At 38.2% G+C, this 18,047-nt stretch overlaps 1 protein-coding gene across 3 annotated transcripts in view; it reads right to left on the reverse strand.

The window, feature by feature from the left end:
• Positions 1 to 3,737: 3,737 nt before the first annotated feature.
• The window catches only part of LOC128858045 (NCK-interacting protein with SH3 domain), a 39,324-nt gene continuing 25,014 nt past the window's right edge, over positions 3,738 to 18,047 (reverse strand). For all 3 annotated transcript variants that reach the window (XM_054093973.1, XM_054093972.1, XM_054093974.1), the window contains exons 7-9: positions 16,347 to 16,556; positions 16,114 to 16,286; positions 3,738 to 13,640 (exon numbers count right to left, since the gene is read on the reverse strand). In XM_054093973.1, coding sequence (XP_053949948.1) covers positions 13,449 to 13,640; positions 16,114 to 16,286; positions 16,347 to 16,556 — 575 coding nt within the window. In that variant the 3' untranslated portion in view covers positions 3,738 to 13,448. The remainder of the gene's footprint in view (positions 13,641 to 16,113; positions 16,287 to 16,346; positions 16,557 to 18,047) is intronic.

An 18,047-nucleotide genomic window follows, 5' to 3' on the forward strand; every position in this document is an offset into this window, starting at 1 on the left:
GAGAGAAAGATTCTGCGAAAGATTTTTGGACCTTTGCACGTTGGTGACGGCGAGTATCGCAGGCGATGGAATGTTGGGCTGTATGAGCTTTACGAAAACACGGACATAGGGTAGCAAATAAGTCTTACGAAATAAGTGCTACGCTGGCTTAGTCTTGTCTGAATTGAGAAAAACGGTCCGACTCTGAAATTATTCGATGCGATAACTGGTGGTAGCAGGAGCAAAGCAAAAAATATGGTGTAGAAAGAATTGGATTCGCTTTGTGTGTCTAACTGGCGCCGTTAAGACCGAGAGCGCGCTTTGCTAAACTCAGCCAAAAATGCTTAAGCGGTTATTGCGCCAACCAAGCAGCTGAAGAATTAATTTACAAGTTCTGATAAATTTTAAGACAAAATTTTATAGTATTTTCCTATAAAACATATTTTATTTGAAGGATATTTTTTATCTATTTTGTAATTTCATAAAACACTGCCCCCAGCTGCATTTCTGCCATGAGAAAGCTGCTCATAATAACTATCCCTCCCGCCCGAAGCTAAGCCTAGATCAGTTAAAGTTTGTGCATCACTCCTTTATTATAATTATTTGGTATGTGAGGTCTCGACCGCAGTAGTTGATAATCGTTTGAAGCTTAAATATCCATTTTTATCTGAAGTCAAAAATGTCTACGTTCGTCCCGAAACAACAGCATTTGCGGGAAGTCGTGCTTCATTACCACCTTTTAAAGAAAGGTGCAGCTGAAACGTGTCCTATATTGATCAATATTTACGGTAATCACACTCCATCAAATACAACTTGTAAAGAGTGGTTTCGATGCTTCCAATGTGGCAATTTCGACGTGAGTGATAAAGATCGCGAAGGACCATGTAAAAAATTCAAAGATACTCAACTACAGCAAATATTGGATGAAGACGCATGTCGAATCCTTGATGATGTGTCTAAAGAGTTGGATGTTGGGAAATCAACCGTCGATAAACGTTTGGCCGCGACGGGAATGATCCAGAAAGCAGGTAACTGGATGCCACATCAATTGAAGGAGGGGGTTATCGAGAAGCGTTTGGTGACGTGTGAAGTGCTTCTTGAACGATAGAAAATAAAAGGTTTTCTGCATCGCATTGTCACTGGCGATGAAAAATGGATCTATTAAGATAGCCCTAAGCGTCGAAAGAGTTAGAGCCTGCCAGGGGAACCAGGTCCATTAACAGCGAAAAATATATTCATTCTTCAAAGGCTATGTATGCAACTGGTGGGATCAGAAGAGTGTCTTCTCTTATGAACCCCTTGAACCATCTGAAACCATCGTTACCGGCTGCAGCTGCGTTTGCGTTTGAATCGAGCTCTTAAAGAAAAGCGGCCGGAATGGGACGGTAGACATGACAAACTGATATTGCTGCATGACAACCCCTGGCCACATGTAGCTAAATCGGTCCAGAAATATTTAAAGGGCCTGAACTAGGAAATCTTGCTCCACCCCAAACTTTGCGCCTTCGGATTACCATCTGTTCCGATCAATGCAGTCAGACCTTATTCGAGAGCAGTTCACTTCCTACGAGAGCATCGCAAACTCGCTCAATGAATGGATCAAGTTAAAAGAACTCGAATTTTTCGTCAGAGGAATCCGTATGTTGCCTTAAAGATGGATCAAAGTTGTAGCTTCCAATTGAATTGGACCGCAAATTGCGGCCTTTCGATAAATCCTCTGAAGACGGAGCTCGTCTTATTTACGAGGAAATACAAAATACCTAGAGTATTTCTCCCCTCGATAGCGGGCGCTCCATTGGTGCTCTCTGACAAGGTGAAGTACCTAGAACTTAACCTTGACAGAGGTCTTACGTGGAAGCCAAGCTTTGAGGAGAGAGTTAGGAAGGCAACCGTCGCCTTGTATGGTTGCAGGGGCGCTATCGGCAAAAGATGGGGCCTCTCGCCTAAAGTCACTTTTTGGCTTTATAACACGATTATAAAACCAATCTTGCTATACAGAGTCCTTGTCTGGTGGAACTCGCTAGAAAGAATGGTATCTGTTAAGAACCTGGAGAGGGTACAAAGGTCTGCCCTAATTGGAATCAGTGGGGCGCCCCGTACCACTCCTACCATAGCGCTTAACGCTATGCTGAATGTGGCACCCGTGAAAATTGTAGGAAAAAGGGCCAAAAGCTAGACTTAAGTTACGGACACTCTAGCATTCTTCAAAATTTTGATTTCATCCCCATGGTGCTGGATCACTGTACACCCACGCTAGGTCCGAGTGGACCGTTTTCTACTCATATTCCCTCAAGGGATGAGTGAGCGGGGTGCAACATTTGGCGGCAAGGCATGGCAAACATATTCACAGATGGCTCGAAGTAGGACGGAAGGGTAGTATTCTGTAAGGAGCTTCTCATCAAATTTAAATTCAGGCGTCCTGACCACTGTAGTGTTTTCCAAGCTGAGGTATCCGCAATTAAGGATCCAGTGGACTGGTTGCTTACCTCGGTAATTATCGTTAAGGAAGTAAATATTTACTCCGATAGCTAAGCGGCAATTAGGGCCTTGGGCTCGTTGTTTGTGCGCTCGAGATTGGTCGGGGAATGTTTGGCTTCTCTCTTGATTGCATCCGAATACTTCGACATCAGGCTCATTTGGGTTCCCGGTCACAGCGGCATAGGGAGAAAGTGCTGGGCTGTTGAGCTGGCTAGACAGGGAACTTTAGAGACGGTTTCGTCGCAAAATGAGAGGATCGAGGTTCCCTTAAGAACCTGTGGTCTGCTCCTGGGAAGATGGGCCTCGATTCAATTCAGCGAGCACTGGGCTAGTGCGCAAACGTGCAAGGTCGCGAGATCCTTCTGGTCACGGGCAGGTCGGGGACGTTCGAGGGACCTCCTAAGTCTAACGAAGCCCCAGCTCTCGAATTTGGTGAGTACTGGACATTCTCCATTAGGTGTTCATGCGGTGAGACTTGGGATTGCCTCAAGTCCGTTCTGCAGAAGCTGTCTTGAGGACGAGGTGGAATCATCTCAACACCTTCTTCTCAGCTGCCCTGTTCACGTCTGGCAAATATTTAGACATCAGGGCTCTCAATTTTTTCGCTACGCCTGCGGATGTAGCGGGTCTAAATATCATAAATTTGGTAAAGTTCATCAGTAGCTTGTTGCGGCTAATTACGAACGCAAATCAGCCACCGTCAGCGTCATCGGAAAATGCATGGTCATCATCGTCTCTAATCCCAAGGCTCCTTCTTCCTTCCCTTCTCCTTTCTCCTCTTCCATGTACGACATCACAACGGACGAATTTTCAATATTTGTCCAAGTGTGCCCTAAGCTAGGGCAGCCATTTAACCTAACCTGTAGCTTCCAATGGCGCATATATATATATATATATATATATATATATATAATTGGCGTGACACCCTTTTTTGGGTGTTTGGCCGAGCTCCTCCTCCTATTTGGGGTTTGCGTCTTGATGTTGTTCCACAAATGGAGGGACCTACAGTTTCAAGCCGACTCCGAACGGCAGATATTTTTATGAGGAGCTTTTTCATGGCAGAAACACACTCGGAGGTTTGCCATTGCCTGCCGAGGGGCGACCGCTATTAGAAAAATGTTTTTTTTTTTAATTTTGGCGCATACTTCACATAATATCACGTATTATTTAATTGTTGAAATAATTCGTAGCTGTGGCTAAGAAAGGACGCAAACTTATTCCCATACCCAACACTAACATACCTACCAACCATTTTGTATAATAACAATAATAAACAAACATTTAAGTTGTCGAATAAAACAAATATTTTATTAATTTCATTTTAAAACTTTGATTAAATCTCGAATTAAAATGTGCTGTGTGTAGACTTTTCAAAAATGAATTGAACACATTTGTCTTTGGATGCCTTTTGAATAGATTCTAAAACAGTCATATAACAGTAAACTTAATAAATAGTCAATAACAATAATTTGTGGTACATTTCAAACCCTTTTGACAAAGGCAGTTCGGGCGTTTATATTTTCTTTTGAATAAATATTCGCCTGATGATGCATAAAACTCAACAAAAGTGCGGATTTTATTCTGTCACTTTGAAATAAAATGAAAAGTGCCAGAATTACAAAGTTTTTTTTTCTAATAAATGTATCGGATTTGAATGCATTAAAAAACGATTTGTCAATTGTTTAGTTTATACTGCAAATATTTTAATTAACCACTTTTGGTTTATCTTTTAATTTGATCAAGAACAGTTTAGAAAATTTTACTTCTAAATAAAGGGTACTTTTTATCGGGTATGCATATGTAGTTTTCAGATTCTCAGATTGGCTATAACATATTCATTATATTTGTTTTTTTTTAATATATATTTATTAGATTTCATTATATAGATTATATAGTCAAATTTAACATTTCAATGTTTAAAAATTTTTTTATTTTTACTTTCGTTTATTCGTTTTACGTTGTTCTGCATTAGAATTGTGTGTTTAAAAGGTAAAAATGTGTTGCTGCACTCTTGAGCTGGTAATTTGAAGAAAAATCTGTGTGCTTAAAATAAGTATTGTAAATAAATAAAAAAAAATTTCTTATGTATGTAAGTTGGACTAGTCATTTTACACCACACGAAAAATGATAAGACCTACTAGATTTGTTATATTTTTATTATCAGTTTAGGGCTAGCAATTTATGTTTTTAATATTATTGGGTAGTCGAAGAAGTCTTTTTGCATGTCTAATCAAACTTCAACTCATTTTTTTTATATTTGTAATGAACTTTATTAAACCAAATATGTACCATTTTGGTCGACCACCTTTTGCCATTTTTCTTCTAGAGACATTATTCCATCAGTGTAAAACTTTTGTGGTTTCTCGTCGAAAAACTGTAACAAGTAATTTTCACAGGCTTCTCTTGAAGCCAACTTTACTCCATTAAGGGAGTTCTGCATTGACCGAAACAAATGGTAGTCCGATGGTGCAAGGCCAGGGCTATATGGTGGACGCATCAAAACTTCCCAGCCAAGCTCTCCCAGTTTTTGCCGAGTCATCAAAGATGTGTGTGGCCTAGCGTTATCCTGATGGAATACGACGCCCTTTCTGCTGATCAGTTCTGGCCGTTTTTTTTCAATTGCTTGCTTCAATCTTATCAGTTGTTGACAGTAAAGAGTAGAATCAATCGTTCGAGCAGGCTGGAGCAGCTCATAGTGGATGATTCCTTTCCAATCCCACCAAACACAGAGCATAACCTTTCGAGGCCTCAATCCTCGCTTTGCGACCATTTGTTGAGCTTCACCACCCTTGCACCATGATCTTTTTCGCACATTATAGTTGTATTTGATCCACTTTTCGTCTCCTGTTACCATTCGCTTCAGAAATAGTTCGATTTCATTTCGTTTCAGCAAAGAGTCGCAGATGTTAATTCGGTCCATTAAATTTTTCACAGACAATTCATGTGGTACCCAAACATCGAGCTTCTTTTTGTAACCAGCCTTTTCTAAATGGTTAAAAACCGTTTGATGATGAATGTTTAGTGTCTCGGCGATGTCATGGCAGTTTATGTGATGGTCCTGGTCAATCTTTTTCATAATTTCATCGACTTTTTCAAATCGAAATTTTCAGAACGGAAGCGAGCGAACTGATACAGCATCGTCTCCGTAAACTTCACAAATTTCATTGGTGGCTTGCGTGGCATTCTTCCCTTTTTTATTATATACAAAAATTTCAAAATAAAGCGAATTTCTTCATTATTTTCACTCATTTTTGAACAGCTATAACTTTTTTTTAAACTTCTCCGAATTAAATTTTTTTTTGGTTAAATGAAGCTTAAAATGTCACCTTTCTAACACCATATGATATGACACAATGTGATTGGTAGCGCTAGAGGTATGTAGATGACTCCTTGATTTTGACTTTTTCGACTACCCAATATTTAATGGCAAATGTTTTAAAAACATTCAGCAATAAGCACACATTTCACAAAACTTAAATTAATTATTAAGGAAAGAAACATCTTTAAAACGAAAAGAGTATAAGAGCAAGACCTAGATCTAATCTCTTCTGCAAATACTCAGCGGCCTTCTCCGCTTTAAGGGGGTATTCTGGTCTAGAAATTTGAAAAAAATCGATTTTTGTTTTGCATATTTTCAAAGTTTAGAAGGTAATATTGAAGGGCATATTTTTCCAAATTCGATTTATTTTCGGAGATACAGCGGATTTTGTGACATGGCATCTAAGCCGGCCGAGTGGAGCGAAACGCGCAATGAACGGCAGATGTTACCGGACGACTTGAGGACTCGTTCTTTCCACAAAATCTTTTGTATACCACACAACCTTTATTTATTCTATACATAAAGGTTGTCAAAAAAGTCTTGCGGTATTTTTATTGAATTTTCAATTGTTCATAAAATTGGTTATAATAATGCGATTTAAGTCAAATATGCGCCGTTTTGTTCGATGACGAGTTCCCAACGAGATGCCAACTTCATAATGCCCCTCTTATAGAAGCTCGCTTCCCTATTGTCAAAAAACTCGGAGAGCCATTTTTCACAGGACTCTCTTGTGGACAACTTCCGACTACCAAGCTCGTTCGCCATGAACAGAAATAGGTCGTAATCACTTGGTGCGAGATCCGGACTATACGGTGGATGCAAAAGAACCTTCCATTCGAGCTCCCGGAGCTTCTGGCGTGTCACCAAAGATGTGTGTGGCCTGGCGTTGTTCTGATGGAAGACAATTCGGCCTCTGTTGATCAAAGATGGCCTCTTCTGCATGAGTGCTGCATTCAAGCGGTCCAGTTGTTAGTAGTACAGGTCCGAATTGAGCGTTTGGCCATAGGGGAGCAGCTCATAGTGGATGATTCCCTGCCAATCCCACCAAACACACAGAAGAACCTTCCTGGCCGTCAATCCAGGCTTGGCCACCGTCTGGGCAGCTTCACCGCTTTTCGACCACGACCGTTTGCGCTTCACGTTGTCGTAAGTGACCCACTTTTCATCGCCAGTCACCATCCGCTTCGTGTGGCACCCATACATCGAGCTTCTTTTTGAATCCAAGCTTCTTCAAATGGTTTATAACGGTTTGATGACTCATGCCCAGCTCTTGGCCGATGCTACGGCTGCTACTATGCCGGTCTCTTTCGATCAATTCAGCGATTTTATCGCAGTTTTCGACGACAGACCTTCCGGACCGTGGCGCATCTTCGATCACCTCTGCACCAGAACGAAAACGTTGAAACCATCGTTGTGCGGTGGAAATGGAAACTGTATCGGGTCCATAAACTGCACAAATTTTATTGGCAGCATGAGATGCATTTTTACCTTTATCGTAGTAGTACTGTAAAATATGCCGTATTTTCTCTTTATTTTGCTCCATGTTTGCGACGCTATAACTCACGAACGACTAAGAGCTTTCCAAAAAGCTCTAGCGTGAACCGATGCGACGAATACAACTAGAACTACGCGCTTGCAAAGACAAGCTTGCGGAAATACCGCAAGACTTTTTTGACAACCTTATATATAACGGTGTAGAACTAATTAATTTCGTATTTGTTACAAACCTCATATATTATGTAGTCAATATTTTGACAGTGGCAGCTATTTTATGTTAAAGCACGCCAAAAAATCAAGTAAATTTGATATGTCACAGTGAATATTAGTAAACACACAATTTTTTTTTTTGTATTACAGTCAAAATGTCAAATTACGTTCCAACAAAACAGCATTTGCGGGGAGGTTTGCTTTTTTTCTTCAATTTTAAGCAAAGTGCAACAGAAGCACATCGTTTACTCTCAGAAGTTTATCCTGAATAAACTCCAGAGGTTAGAGCATGTCAGCCGTGGTTTGCACGATTTAAAAGTGGTGATTTTGACACAGAAGACAAAGAGCGACCAGGTCCATCAAAAAAGTTTGACAAAAAGAAAGACGAACAATTGGAGGCATTACTCGATCAAGATCCATGTAAAACTCAAAAAGAACTTGGAAAAACATTGGAAGTCACTCAACAAGCCATTTCTAAGCGTTTAAAAGCAGCCGGATACATGCACAAAACAAGGAATTGAAGCCGGAAGAGGCGTTGAGAGACGATTTTGCATGTCTGAAATGCTGTTTAATCGCCACAAAAAGAAATCGTTTTTGCATCGTATTGTCACTGGCGATGAAAAGTGGATTCACTACGACAACCCAAAGCGTAAAAGATCATATGTGCCCAGCCAAATCGACAGCAAAGCCGAATATTCATGGTTTGAAGGTATTGTGCTCTGTATTTGGTGGGATCAGAAGGGTGTGCTGTACTATGAGCTATTTAAATCGGGCCAGACGATCACGGGAGAGCTATACAGGCAACAATTGATACGTTTGAAGCAAGCAATAGCCGAAAAACGGCCAAAATAGGCGACCAGACACGAGAAATTGATTTCCCATCATGACAATGATCGGCCACATGTTGCAGTATCGGTCAAAAATTATTTGGAAAATGCCGGATGGGAAATTCTACCTCACCCGCCTTATAGCCCAGACATAGCTCCTTCTGATTACCACTTGTTTCGGTCGATGCAGAATCACCTTTCTGGAATACGGTTCACCAATGTTGAAGGTATTAAAAAAATGGCTTGATGACTTTCTCGGCGCAAAAGATGAGAAATTTTTTTGGGATGGAATCCATAAATTGCCTGAAAGATGGGAAAAAGTTAAATAAATGGTACTTTTAACAAAAAAAATACGTTGTACAGCATTCGATTCGATCGAGATAACATAGACATGATATAGTCGATTACTAATTTTCTTTAATTAAGTCTTATTTGAGTCTTATTTCTCTTAAAATTCAAGAAATATCAAGAAAGATATGTGACTAAACTCACTGTCTCCAGGGTTAAGTGGGTTAGCCTGCTTGCGGTATGGTAGGGGTGGTTTCTAGGGGTTAGGGCTGTGTGTGACTCGGTACCCGTGGGTTAGATAGTGTAGGGGTTTGGTGAGTTAGCACACTTATGGTGTGAGACAAAATTTTAAGAAAAATAAGACTCAATTCAAGAAAATTAGTAATCGACTATATCATGTCTATGTTATCTTAATCGATTTTCAGGTGTAGGAAAATTTCGAAACATGAAAATTTCAAAATGCGATATCTCTGCGAAAAAAAATGATATTTGAGCAAACAAAACGCCATTTGAAAGAAGAAGACTTGTACTTAAAGATGCCAGCCTATTTTTTTGGTGAAAGAAAACATCTGCAAGGCTATATAACCTCAAATATGGGCAAAAACGGTGTTTTGGCACTTTTAGGTTAGGATATCTCGAAAACCAGAGTTGATAGAGCAATTCTGAGGCCAGATTTGGATTCAGCGCATCATAAACCTTCGGAAATATATAGTCTGGTTTCTGGGTCTGAGATGCTGTCGGCCTGTGTTATTTATTCTACATCTGTCTATCGCGCCTGCCTCGGATTTTGAAAAATTTAAGTTTGAAGTATTTTTAAAAAATTTGAAAAGGTAAAAACAAGAGGCTAAAAAAAAATTTTTTTTTTCAAGTTGACGCCATTTTGTGAATTCTTTTTCTTTGATTTGGCGTAATCCGATAGCAACATCCTAACTAATGAACAGTTTTTTTAATTTGTTTGTTTTAGATCACTTCAAGAATTGGAATCATGGCAACCATGGAGCACCGTTTTTTATGTAGCCCCCACTCCGCCGGCCTGTAATTCCACGATTTTTTTATTTTTATTTTTTTATTATTATTTTTTTATACTTTTCCAATATTAATAAAAACCATAAAAACAAATGAATAGTAAAAATGTGTTTCTTTTTTTATCTTAGTTTTAAAAATGCCTTAAATTAAGGCGTCTCACAGTGCGGCCGATTCCCGAAAAGCTGGCCAAAGCTCAAAAAATTAAGTAATTGATTCAAAATTGTTTACTCGGGGGTTGTCGGGGTCGCTGATTACGAATTTGATCTTAAAATTTTGAAAATCCACCCCCATCCACCCCTATTGGTCACCCCCTCACGTGAAATAGCGTATTTTCAAGAACATTATCAAGATGCATGTTAATTTATATGTTTTCGGGGTCGTAAGGTAGCAAGTGGTAGCAGCTGAATCTTGTTTTATTCAGTAACCATTACTTTTTTGAGTAACCTTTAATAGGTTTCAAAGCAGCATATGACGGCATTGTATTACTATACAGTTTGAAAACTCAAATTTTATAAAAAAAATTGCAAAAAATGTATCTACGTATTGCTGCAGCTAAAAATTTTGTGTCGCTGTATTGATATGTACTAAAGATTTCTCGTATTTTACTAACCTTCCAAAGATGATTCCATTTGGTTTTGTTCAATTTACTCCATTACAAAATCTTTCAAATGTGTACAACTTTCACTATTCATCGACAGTAATACGATGCTCAAACGAAGACCACGTTGCGACTGAAAATACAGAGGATACTTAAGGTACAGAACGTTGCTATGAACGGTTTTCACTACTCAAGGCATTACTGTAGCCAACCCAAAGACAAAAAAAAACTCTATCTAGAAACTTTTTTTTCGACTTTTGGCCAGCTTTTTGGGAATCGGCCGCACTTTGCGTCTAGACCAGAATACCCCCTTAAGGCTGAGAGCGAGCTCACAATGGAAGCCTGTGATTGTGACTATCACCCTCCCATTCTCTGCTTCGAAAGGAATTTCTTAATCAAAATCCCTTCTAGACAGGAATGGCTTGAAGAAGATCCATCACCCAACACACCCGTTAAGATCCACATGGACGGATCTAAAATGGACACCGGTTAGGATCAGGGCACCGCAATATAACGCGAAGAGCTTTCTATCAGTGAATCCTTTAAACTAACGGATCACTGCGGTGTTTTTCAAGCTGAAATAAGCGCTATTCATGAAGCCTTAAAATGGTTAGAGATAAACAGAATATCATCAACAGATATCTGCGTTCTATCAGACAGCCAAGCTGCCCTGCGGGCCCTGGATGCATTCCAAATAACATCAAGGAGTGTCTTACGTTGCCGCCAATCTCTAAAGGAGATGGCCAAGCAATATCGTATAATCTTATGCTGGGTTCCAGGCCACAGGCAAGAGAAGGTACCTGTATGCCAAACATTAGTATTTTTATGGGGGTACCTCTCGCAACTTGTAATCTTCTTATTAAGGACGCACTAATCAGTTCTGTAAAGCAAAGATGGATCAGTGTTTATACCTGTGAAATTGCTAGGCAAACAGGGCCAAGACTAAATCTACGTCTGTCCAAGAATATTATAAAATTGTGTAGACTTCAAATTAGGACCTTAGTAGGGGCCCTCGAAGACATTGTCTCATAGGAAATCATGCAAGGAGAATGCATGATTTCTGTCGTAGCTCCAGGAATGAAAAGGAGTTGGAAACAATGCAACACCTTTTTTGCACATGTCCGGCTCTAGCCAGAAGCAGGAACCGATATTTAAGATCCTCCTTAATGAATATAGATAATCTATAGATAATCTAATAATCAGGATGGTTCAATATGGAAAGGGAAATGTGGCCCAGCCCCTGCCGCGCACAACGGACCCATTTCGTGGTCTAAGTTGCATCACTGTCTCTATGTGCTAAGGTTGAAATTGAAATTTGAAAAGATCGAGCCAAGGAGCACCAGGAGATTTGGTGGCTCCTAAAACACTCAAGCTAAAAAGTCCATTGTATTTAAAGCTCTGGAAAGGGGGTAGATAGTTAAGGAGCGAAGGAGAAAAGTATCAGAGAAAGAGATAGGAAAGAATAGAGGCACAGATAGGGTATATTCAGAAACGCATTATAAATGCGCAGTAATTGCAGCGCTGGCAGCACTGCCAATGTGACAAGTGTTGCAATTGATAGATTGGCAGTATTAAAATTTTTCCTGCAAATAATGCGCGATGTTTGATACAAAAATGGCGTTTTGGAACGCGATGCATTTGCAGTACTGCCATATTTGCATTTCTGAACGCATTGCCAACACTGCAAAAGTACGTTGCGCATTATAATGCGTTATTGAATATACCCATAGAGATAGTTAGTCCAGTGAGAATTTTCCAGATTCTTTGGTGATCACTGTAACTTAAAGTCCGCTTGGTAAATTTCAATAAAAAAATCTGCCTCTAAAAAACATAAAAAACTCGTGCCTGATCGAAAGATTTTTTTTTTTTAATTTCGATTTTTTTTTAAACAATTAATTGTTGGTTCTTTCTCGAAAATCTGAAAAATATTTCCTGAGGCCGCCCTATTGTTAATTTTGAAAACCAAAAAGCGTCGATCAGACACAAGATATCGATCTATTAATAAAACCAATTTCACCACAAGGGACTTCTGGAGAAATGGGCTTCACACAAACAGCGATAACTTTTACAATTATAAATTTTTTGTTTTTTGAAATTTTTCTAAAGTCAAGTCGAAACATGATGTATTAATGCTATGTTTTTATTTTTGTAAAATAAAGCAATTGACTAGCAAAAAAAAAATTATTGAAAATCATCATTTTTTCGGGCCTCTGACTACCCCTAACCCCTTTAACTAAACGATATTGGGGCATTTTTCTTTTGTCGCTTTAGTAGATATCATCAAAATCACTTGGTCTCATAATTTTTTCGTGTAGTGTAGTTATTGTTATATAAACTAAGAAACTGATAAAAAAATAATAATGCATTAAAAAATTTTGAAAATTATGTTTAAAGTGCGCTTTCAAAAAGTAAAGCTCGTAACACTTCATATCAATTGTAAACTTAAACATAAACCGGATTGCTCGAGAGCAATTCGCATTCTTTCAAACATGTCTGTATACATATAAGTATTTTGATTATAAACAAAACCCTTTGAGTTCTTTAGTGCATTTGCACTCTGTGCTCATTTTTCTGGAACAACCATTTTACCTTCCGACTGAGTGCGTGCTTACACTAATGTTTTATAAATATTAAATATTCTCACATTTTCTAATGTTTCAGGTATAATTTCCAATATTGCAAACACTTTCAATATTTCCTTTATACTAATTACTTAATGTCATATTTGTTAAGTTGTTCCATTGCATGCACATACACATGAGTGTATGTGTTAATGGCATAACTGTTGAATACAGAAGCGCATCTTTCATTTCCATTTAGACCATTTTTTTATGTACTTAAAATTCTAAATTAAAGTCTAAATATACAACTACATCTATATACATACATACATATATATATGTATATATAAATGTATAACTTAAAATATGCTTCACTAAAATGAGTAATTTTTGGTATTTTATTATTATTAATATTAAATGTAAATTAAAGCAAAATGACCCAAAATAAATACAAAAGATATGCAATTGATAAATGCGCACAGGATGATTAATATCTGCATTGAATTTTGCCATCACAAATTAACAAACAAACAAAAATATATACCTATAAAAACAAAAACAAAAAATATTTACGAGTAAAGAAATTACTGCGATACTTGAAATTTACTACTATTATTTGCTCAGTCATCAAATCGCATCTCTTCTCTACCTCACATAAATGCTATTTAAGCCTTGAATAACTGCGGAAATTCGTTGGCAATCTCACGCACCAACTGCTGATCCGATGCGCTACATTCGGTCTCCTCACAAAAGATGCGTGTAAATATTTTCATAAAATCTTGCTTGCGGTGCTGATGTTCAGGATAATTGGTATTTCGTAGTATGCGACGGCATAATTCTAAATAGCAACGACGCATCTGAAATGTGAAATGAAATAGGAAATGAGATATAAAAATTCAGCATATAGAATATACAATTTTTATTTTTAATATTCGTTTGGCGAAAAAGAAATACAATATTTTCTCGGCAGATGGCTGTAATGAGCGGCATCTTGTGAAGTATCAATCAAACAATTTAAAGTTAATCCTCCTTGCTGTTTCTGGTTTGTTCCATTCAGTTGTGAGTTGCAGGGTGTTAACAAGGGAACTTAAGGGGTTATATACAGTTAGAAGACCGAAAAAAAGTGAATTTTTCATAATTTTTTCTGAGAAAACTTTTAAATTTATTGATCCAAAAATTTGTACACAGCTGTATTTAGCTGTATTTTTAGCCTTAGTATTAGTAAGACAATGGCAAATCTCTAAGTGTTTTTCTGCTATGAAAAAGCTCCTCATAAAAAATATCTACCGTTCGGAGCCGGCTTGAAGCTGTAGGTCCCTTCATTTGAGGAACAACATTAAGACGCACACCACAAATAGGAGGAGGAGCTCGGCCAAACACCCAGAAAGGGTGTACTCGTCAATTATATATGTACAGGGGGATCGATATGAAGTGTTATCTATTCAAAACACCATAACTTTTTTGTGTGAAATTAGCTTTTTTTTGATTTCAAGTACAAAATTGTTCAAAAATGATTACAATTTTAACATATATTTACTTTAGCTCGATATGACCCCCTTTTGCCTTGAATATAGCCTTCAAACGGTCAAAAAATGAGTTGCATGCTGCACGAATGTGATCTTGAGGTATTTTGGCCCATTCTCGTATAATCGCTTTTTTCAGCGCATCCATACTGGCATATTTTTTAGTCCTCACCTTGCTCTCCAAAATGGACCAGATGGAATAGTCCATCGGATTTGCGTCTGGCGAATTCGAAAGCCATTGTGTGGACGAAATCAAGTGTGGAACATGACTTTTTAACCATTCTTGGTTCACAGGAGCTTTATGAGACGGTGCCGAGTCCTGTTGGAACGTCCATGGTCTACGACCGAAATGTTTGCGTGTCCACGGCTCTAAAGCAGCTTCTAAAACATTTTCCCGATAATAAGTCGCATCCACTTTGACACCAGGCTCGAGAAAAACGATTGGAGAGCGTCCATCAGCGGTCACTACGGCCCAAACCAATACTTACGATGGGAAATTGCTTCGAGTAGCCATACGTAGGCTCAAATTCTCGTATGAGCGTTCGGTCAAGTAAACACGATCGCTTTGAGTGTTTATGAACTGCTCAATTGGGAATTTTTTCATCAGAAAACACAATGTTAGGAAATTCGTCACTTTCGTGCAAGCGCAACAACTCCTTTGCTCTTTCGCACCGAACTTTTTTTTCCGGGGATGAAAGATCGTGTGCATTTGGAACTTGTAACCCTTGAGCTCATTTTTCAATATGCGTCGAATGCTGTGTTGCGATATTTTCAGTTCTTTGGCCATTTTTCTACCACTTCGACGTGGATTTCGTTCAAGTCGAGCTTTAACTTTCCGAACCATTTCTGGCGTTGTTGCGGTTTTTTTTTATCCATCTCCATAGCGTTTTGCAATGCTTCCAGTATCATTGTAACGTTTTATAATGCGATACACAAACATTTTAATCACTTTGAGGTGACTGAGCTCACGAACAATGGCTGGTTGTGATTTTCCAGCCAAATATAACGCAATCACACTAATACGTTTGAATTCCATCACAGAAAAAAAAATTCAACAAAACTGAGACGCAAATGCTTTTGATGGCTTATAAAAAATATATTGAACTGTCATTAGAACAATTTTGACGTTGATGTCATGAGCTGTTTTACAGATACAGGCAGTGTGAAGTTGGTAACACTTCATATCGTTCACCCTGTATATTAATAAAAATATTTATTTGGAAAGGAGCTACAGCTGGTCTCCGGGAGCTCCTCTCAAAAAAGACTTTTTGCGGTGACGACTATATCTCTGAACTGGATCCTCTGAAATTCAAAAACCAAAACGACTCCGTTAAAGCAATGTTAAATCTAGTAACTAATCGAAGTAATAAGCGAAATATGCAAATTCAAGGAAAATTCTTACTGTATATGACCCCTTAACAAAGAGAAAATTCGATACAATTTACAGTTTTTCTTTGATAAAAACGAAATTGCAAGCCTGGTCGCTGAAATTGTGAATGGTGTTTATTGTGCCGATACCGTCTTCTTCTTCTTCAGGTCCTTAATCCCTCGAGGGGCATAGGGCCGATACTGTAACAGCCAATTACGTGCAATTTTGGTTTCGTCGATCTCATTCAGGCATTTTTGATGTTAAAGAAAATGTCGAAAAAATCATCGAAATAATCGAAGTTGACCGGCAAGTTAGTAGACGCAGCATCGCCCAGGAGCTAAAGATCGACCATAAAACAGTTTTAAACAGTTTCCACCAAAATTTTACTCAAAAATAAAGGATTTCTTTTTCGCCAAACTAATATGCATAAGAGCTTACCGGATTACCCGCGCACAAATCGGACAATTGCCGCACTAGGATATCAATGAGCACTTTGTTGTCGTTTGTATAAAACATGCCAGCGGTATCTGGATTGCTAAAGATATCAATGAACATTTTGAGTACTGAATTCATAGTTTCAGTTGAATGCTTCAACACACGAATTGGATCCTCTGTAGTGAACGAGTGGACATTAGTGAAATATGAAAATATGCCAGGGAATTCAAACTCACCTTCTCTATTTAATAGCAATAGAATTTTCTCTGTGAAAATTTTCGCACTCGGCAAGCTTTGCATGGCTTCGACCACAACATTTTGCGAGAAGTCAGTAAATTGCAGGTTAAATGCCAGTATTAATGATATAACCATATCGACTAGGCTCTCAGGATTATTACCCTCGACGATTTCCAAAAGAAAACTCGCAAAATGTACGCCAAGATAGTCTGAAAGGAAAAAGTTAAAACAAAAATATTTAATTAAAGGCAATTTTGTTTTTGAATAACTTTTTTACTAAATGATTACAAAAAATGATTTGGAGTAGAGGAAATCTTCATGTTGACCTTTACACTCTCTATTGATTGTCTGTAACTGCAGCTGTCTAGTTCACGAGTGTCAAATAGAATTGGCGTACAGCGCCATTTGCAATAGTATAAATTTTTCTATAGGATGATTAATTTTGCACCACCTTGTATTTACTAGGTTGTTCAACAAGTTGATGTTCGATAAATGGTTTGACACAATTTTATGGTTTCAAGTACACTTTATTATTCAATATAGTCTCTTGAACATCAATACACTTGTTCCAACGAAATTCCAATTAAGAATCTGAAAGGGCTGCAAAATACACAGCTGTTATGACACCTTTTGTTAAAAAAAGCTTTTCACGCATGAATTGTTTTAGGTCTGGAAACAGATGGAAGTCGCTAGGGGCAAAATCTAGTGAATATAGTGGATGCTCCAACAATTCGACCTTTACTTCATGGATTTTCGCCATTGTCAAAATGCTCTTATGACACGGTAGACTGGCCCTGATGAAAAAGAGTTTATTCTTTTGCAAACTGGGTCTTTTTTCACGAATTTTTTCCTTCAGCTTGTCAAAAAAGATTACAATAAAATTTTTTCTTTGACAATCTGAGCTCTTTTGCACGAATTTTTTTCCTTCAGCTAGTCTAAAGGTTACAATAATATTCAGAATTTACTGCTTTACCAGTTTACAAGTAATCCACAAGTGAAATTCCTTTCGTATCCCAAAAAACTGATGCTAGCACCTTCTTGGCCGATTTTTGGACAAAAACTCATTTCGGAGCCGAAGAACCCGGTTCACACCACTCTTTAGCCTCTTGTTTTGATTTGGGATCATGATAATAGACCCCAGACTCACCCATAGTGATGAATCGACGCACAAAATACAGTTTATCTTTTTGAAAACGCTCTAAATGTTTCTGAGATAGTCGCATTCGAATGAGCTTTTGTTCCATTGTTAGCGAAAGCGGCACCCGTCGTACACACAGCTCTCTGAAGTTCAATACTTCAGTCAAAATATTACTTACACTGCCCAATGAGCCCACTGAGATGTCTAGGGTTTCTACTAAATCTCTTTCAGTCACTCAACGATTTTCCAATACGACATCCTGCATTTTTTCTGAAATTGTTGGCGTTGTTGCTGTTATTGGGCGTCCTTGACGTGAATCATTTTGAAGGATTGTACGACCACCTTTAAATTCAGCATCTTTCCACTGTACTGATTGATGGCGAAAAGTTCTTATACACTTTTAACATTCGATCATAAATTTCCTTTGCTTTTAGTGGGTGTTCTTAATTTCGATAAATTTATGCGTTTATTAATCCTACTCGCTAACTCAGGGATTCGTTTTTGTTGTAACAGCTTAATTAATTTCCCACAAAATTTTTGGAGAATGCTAATGAAATGACTG

The sequence above is a fragment of the Anastrepha ludens genome, chromosome 3 (genome assembly GCF_028408465.1).
Source record: "Anastrepha ludens isolate Willacy chromosome 3, idAnaLude1.1, whole genome shotgun sequence".
Classification (NCBI taxonomy): domain Eukaryota; kingdom Metazoa; phylum Arthropoda; class Insecta; order Diptera; family Tephritidae; genus Anastrepha; species Anastrepha ludens.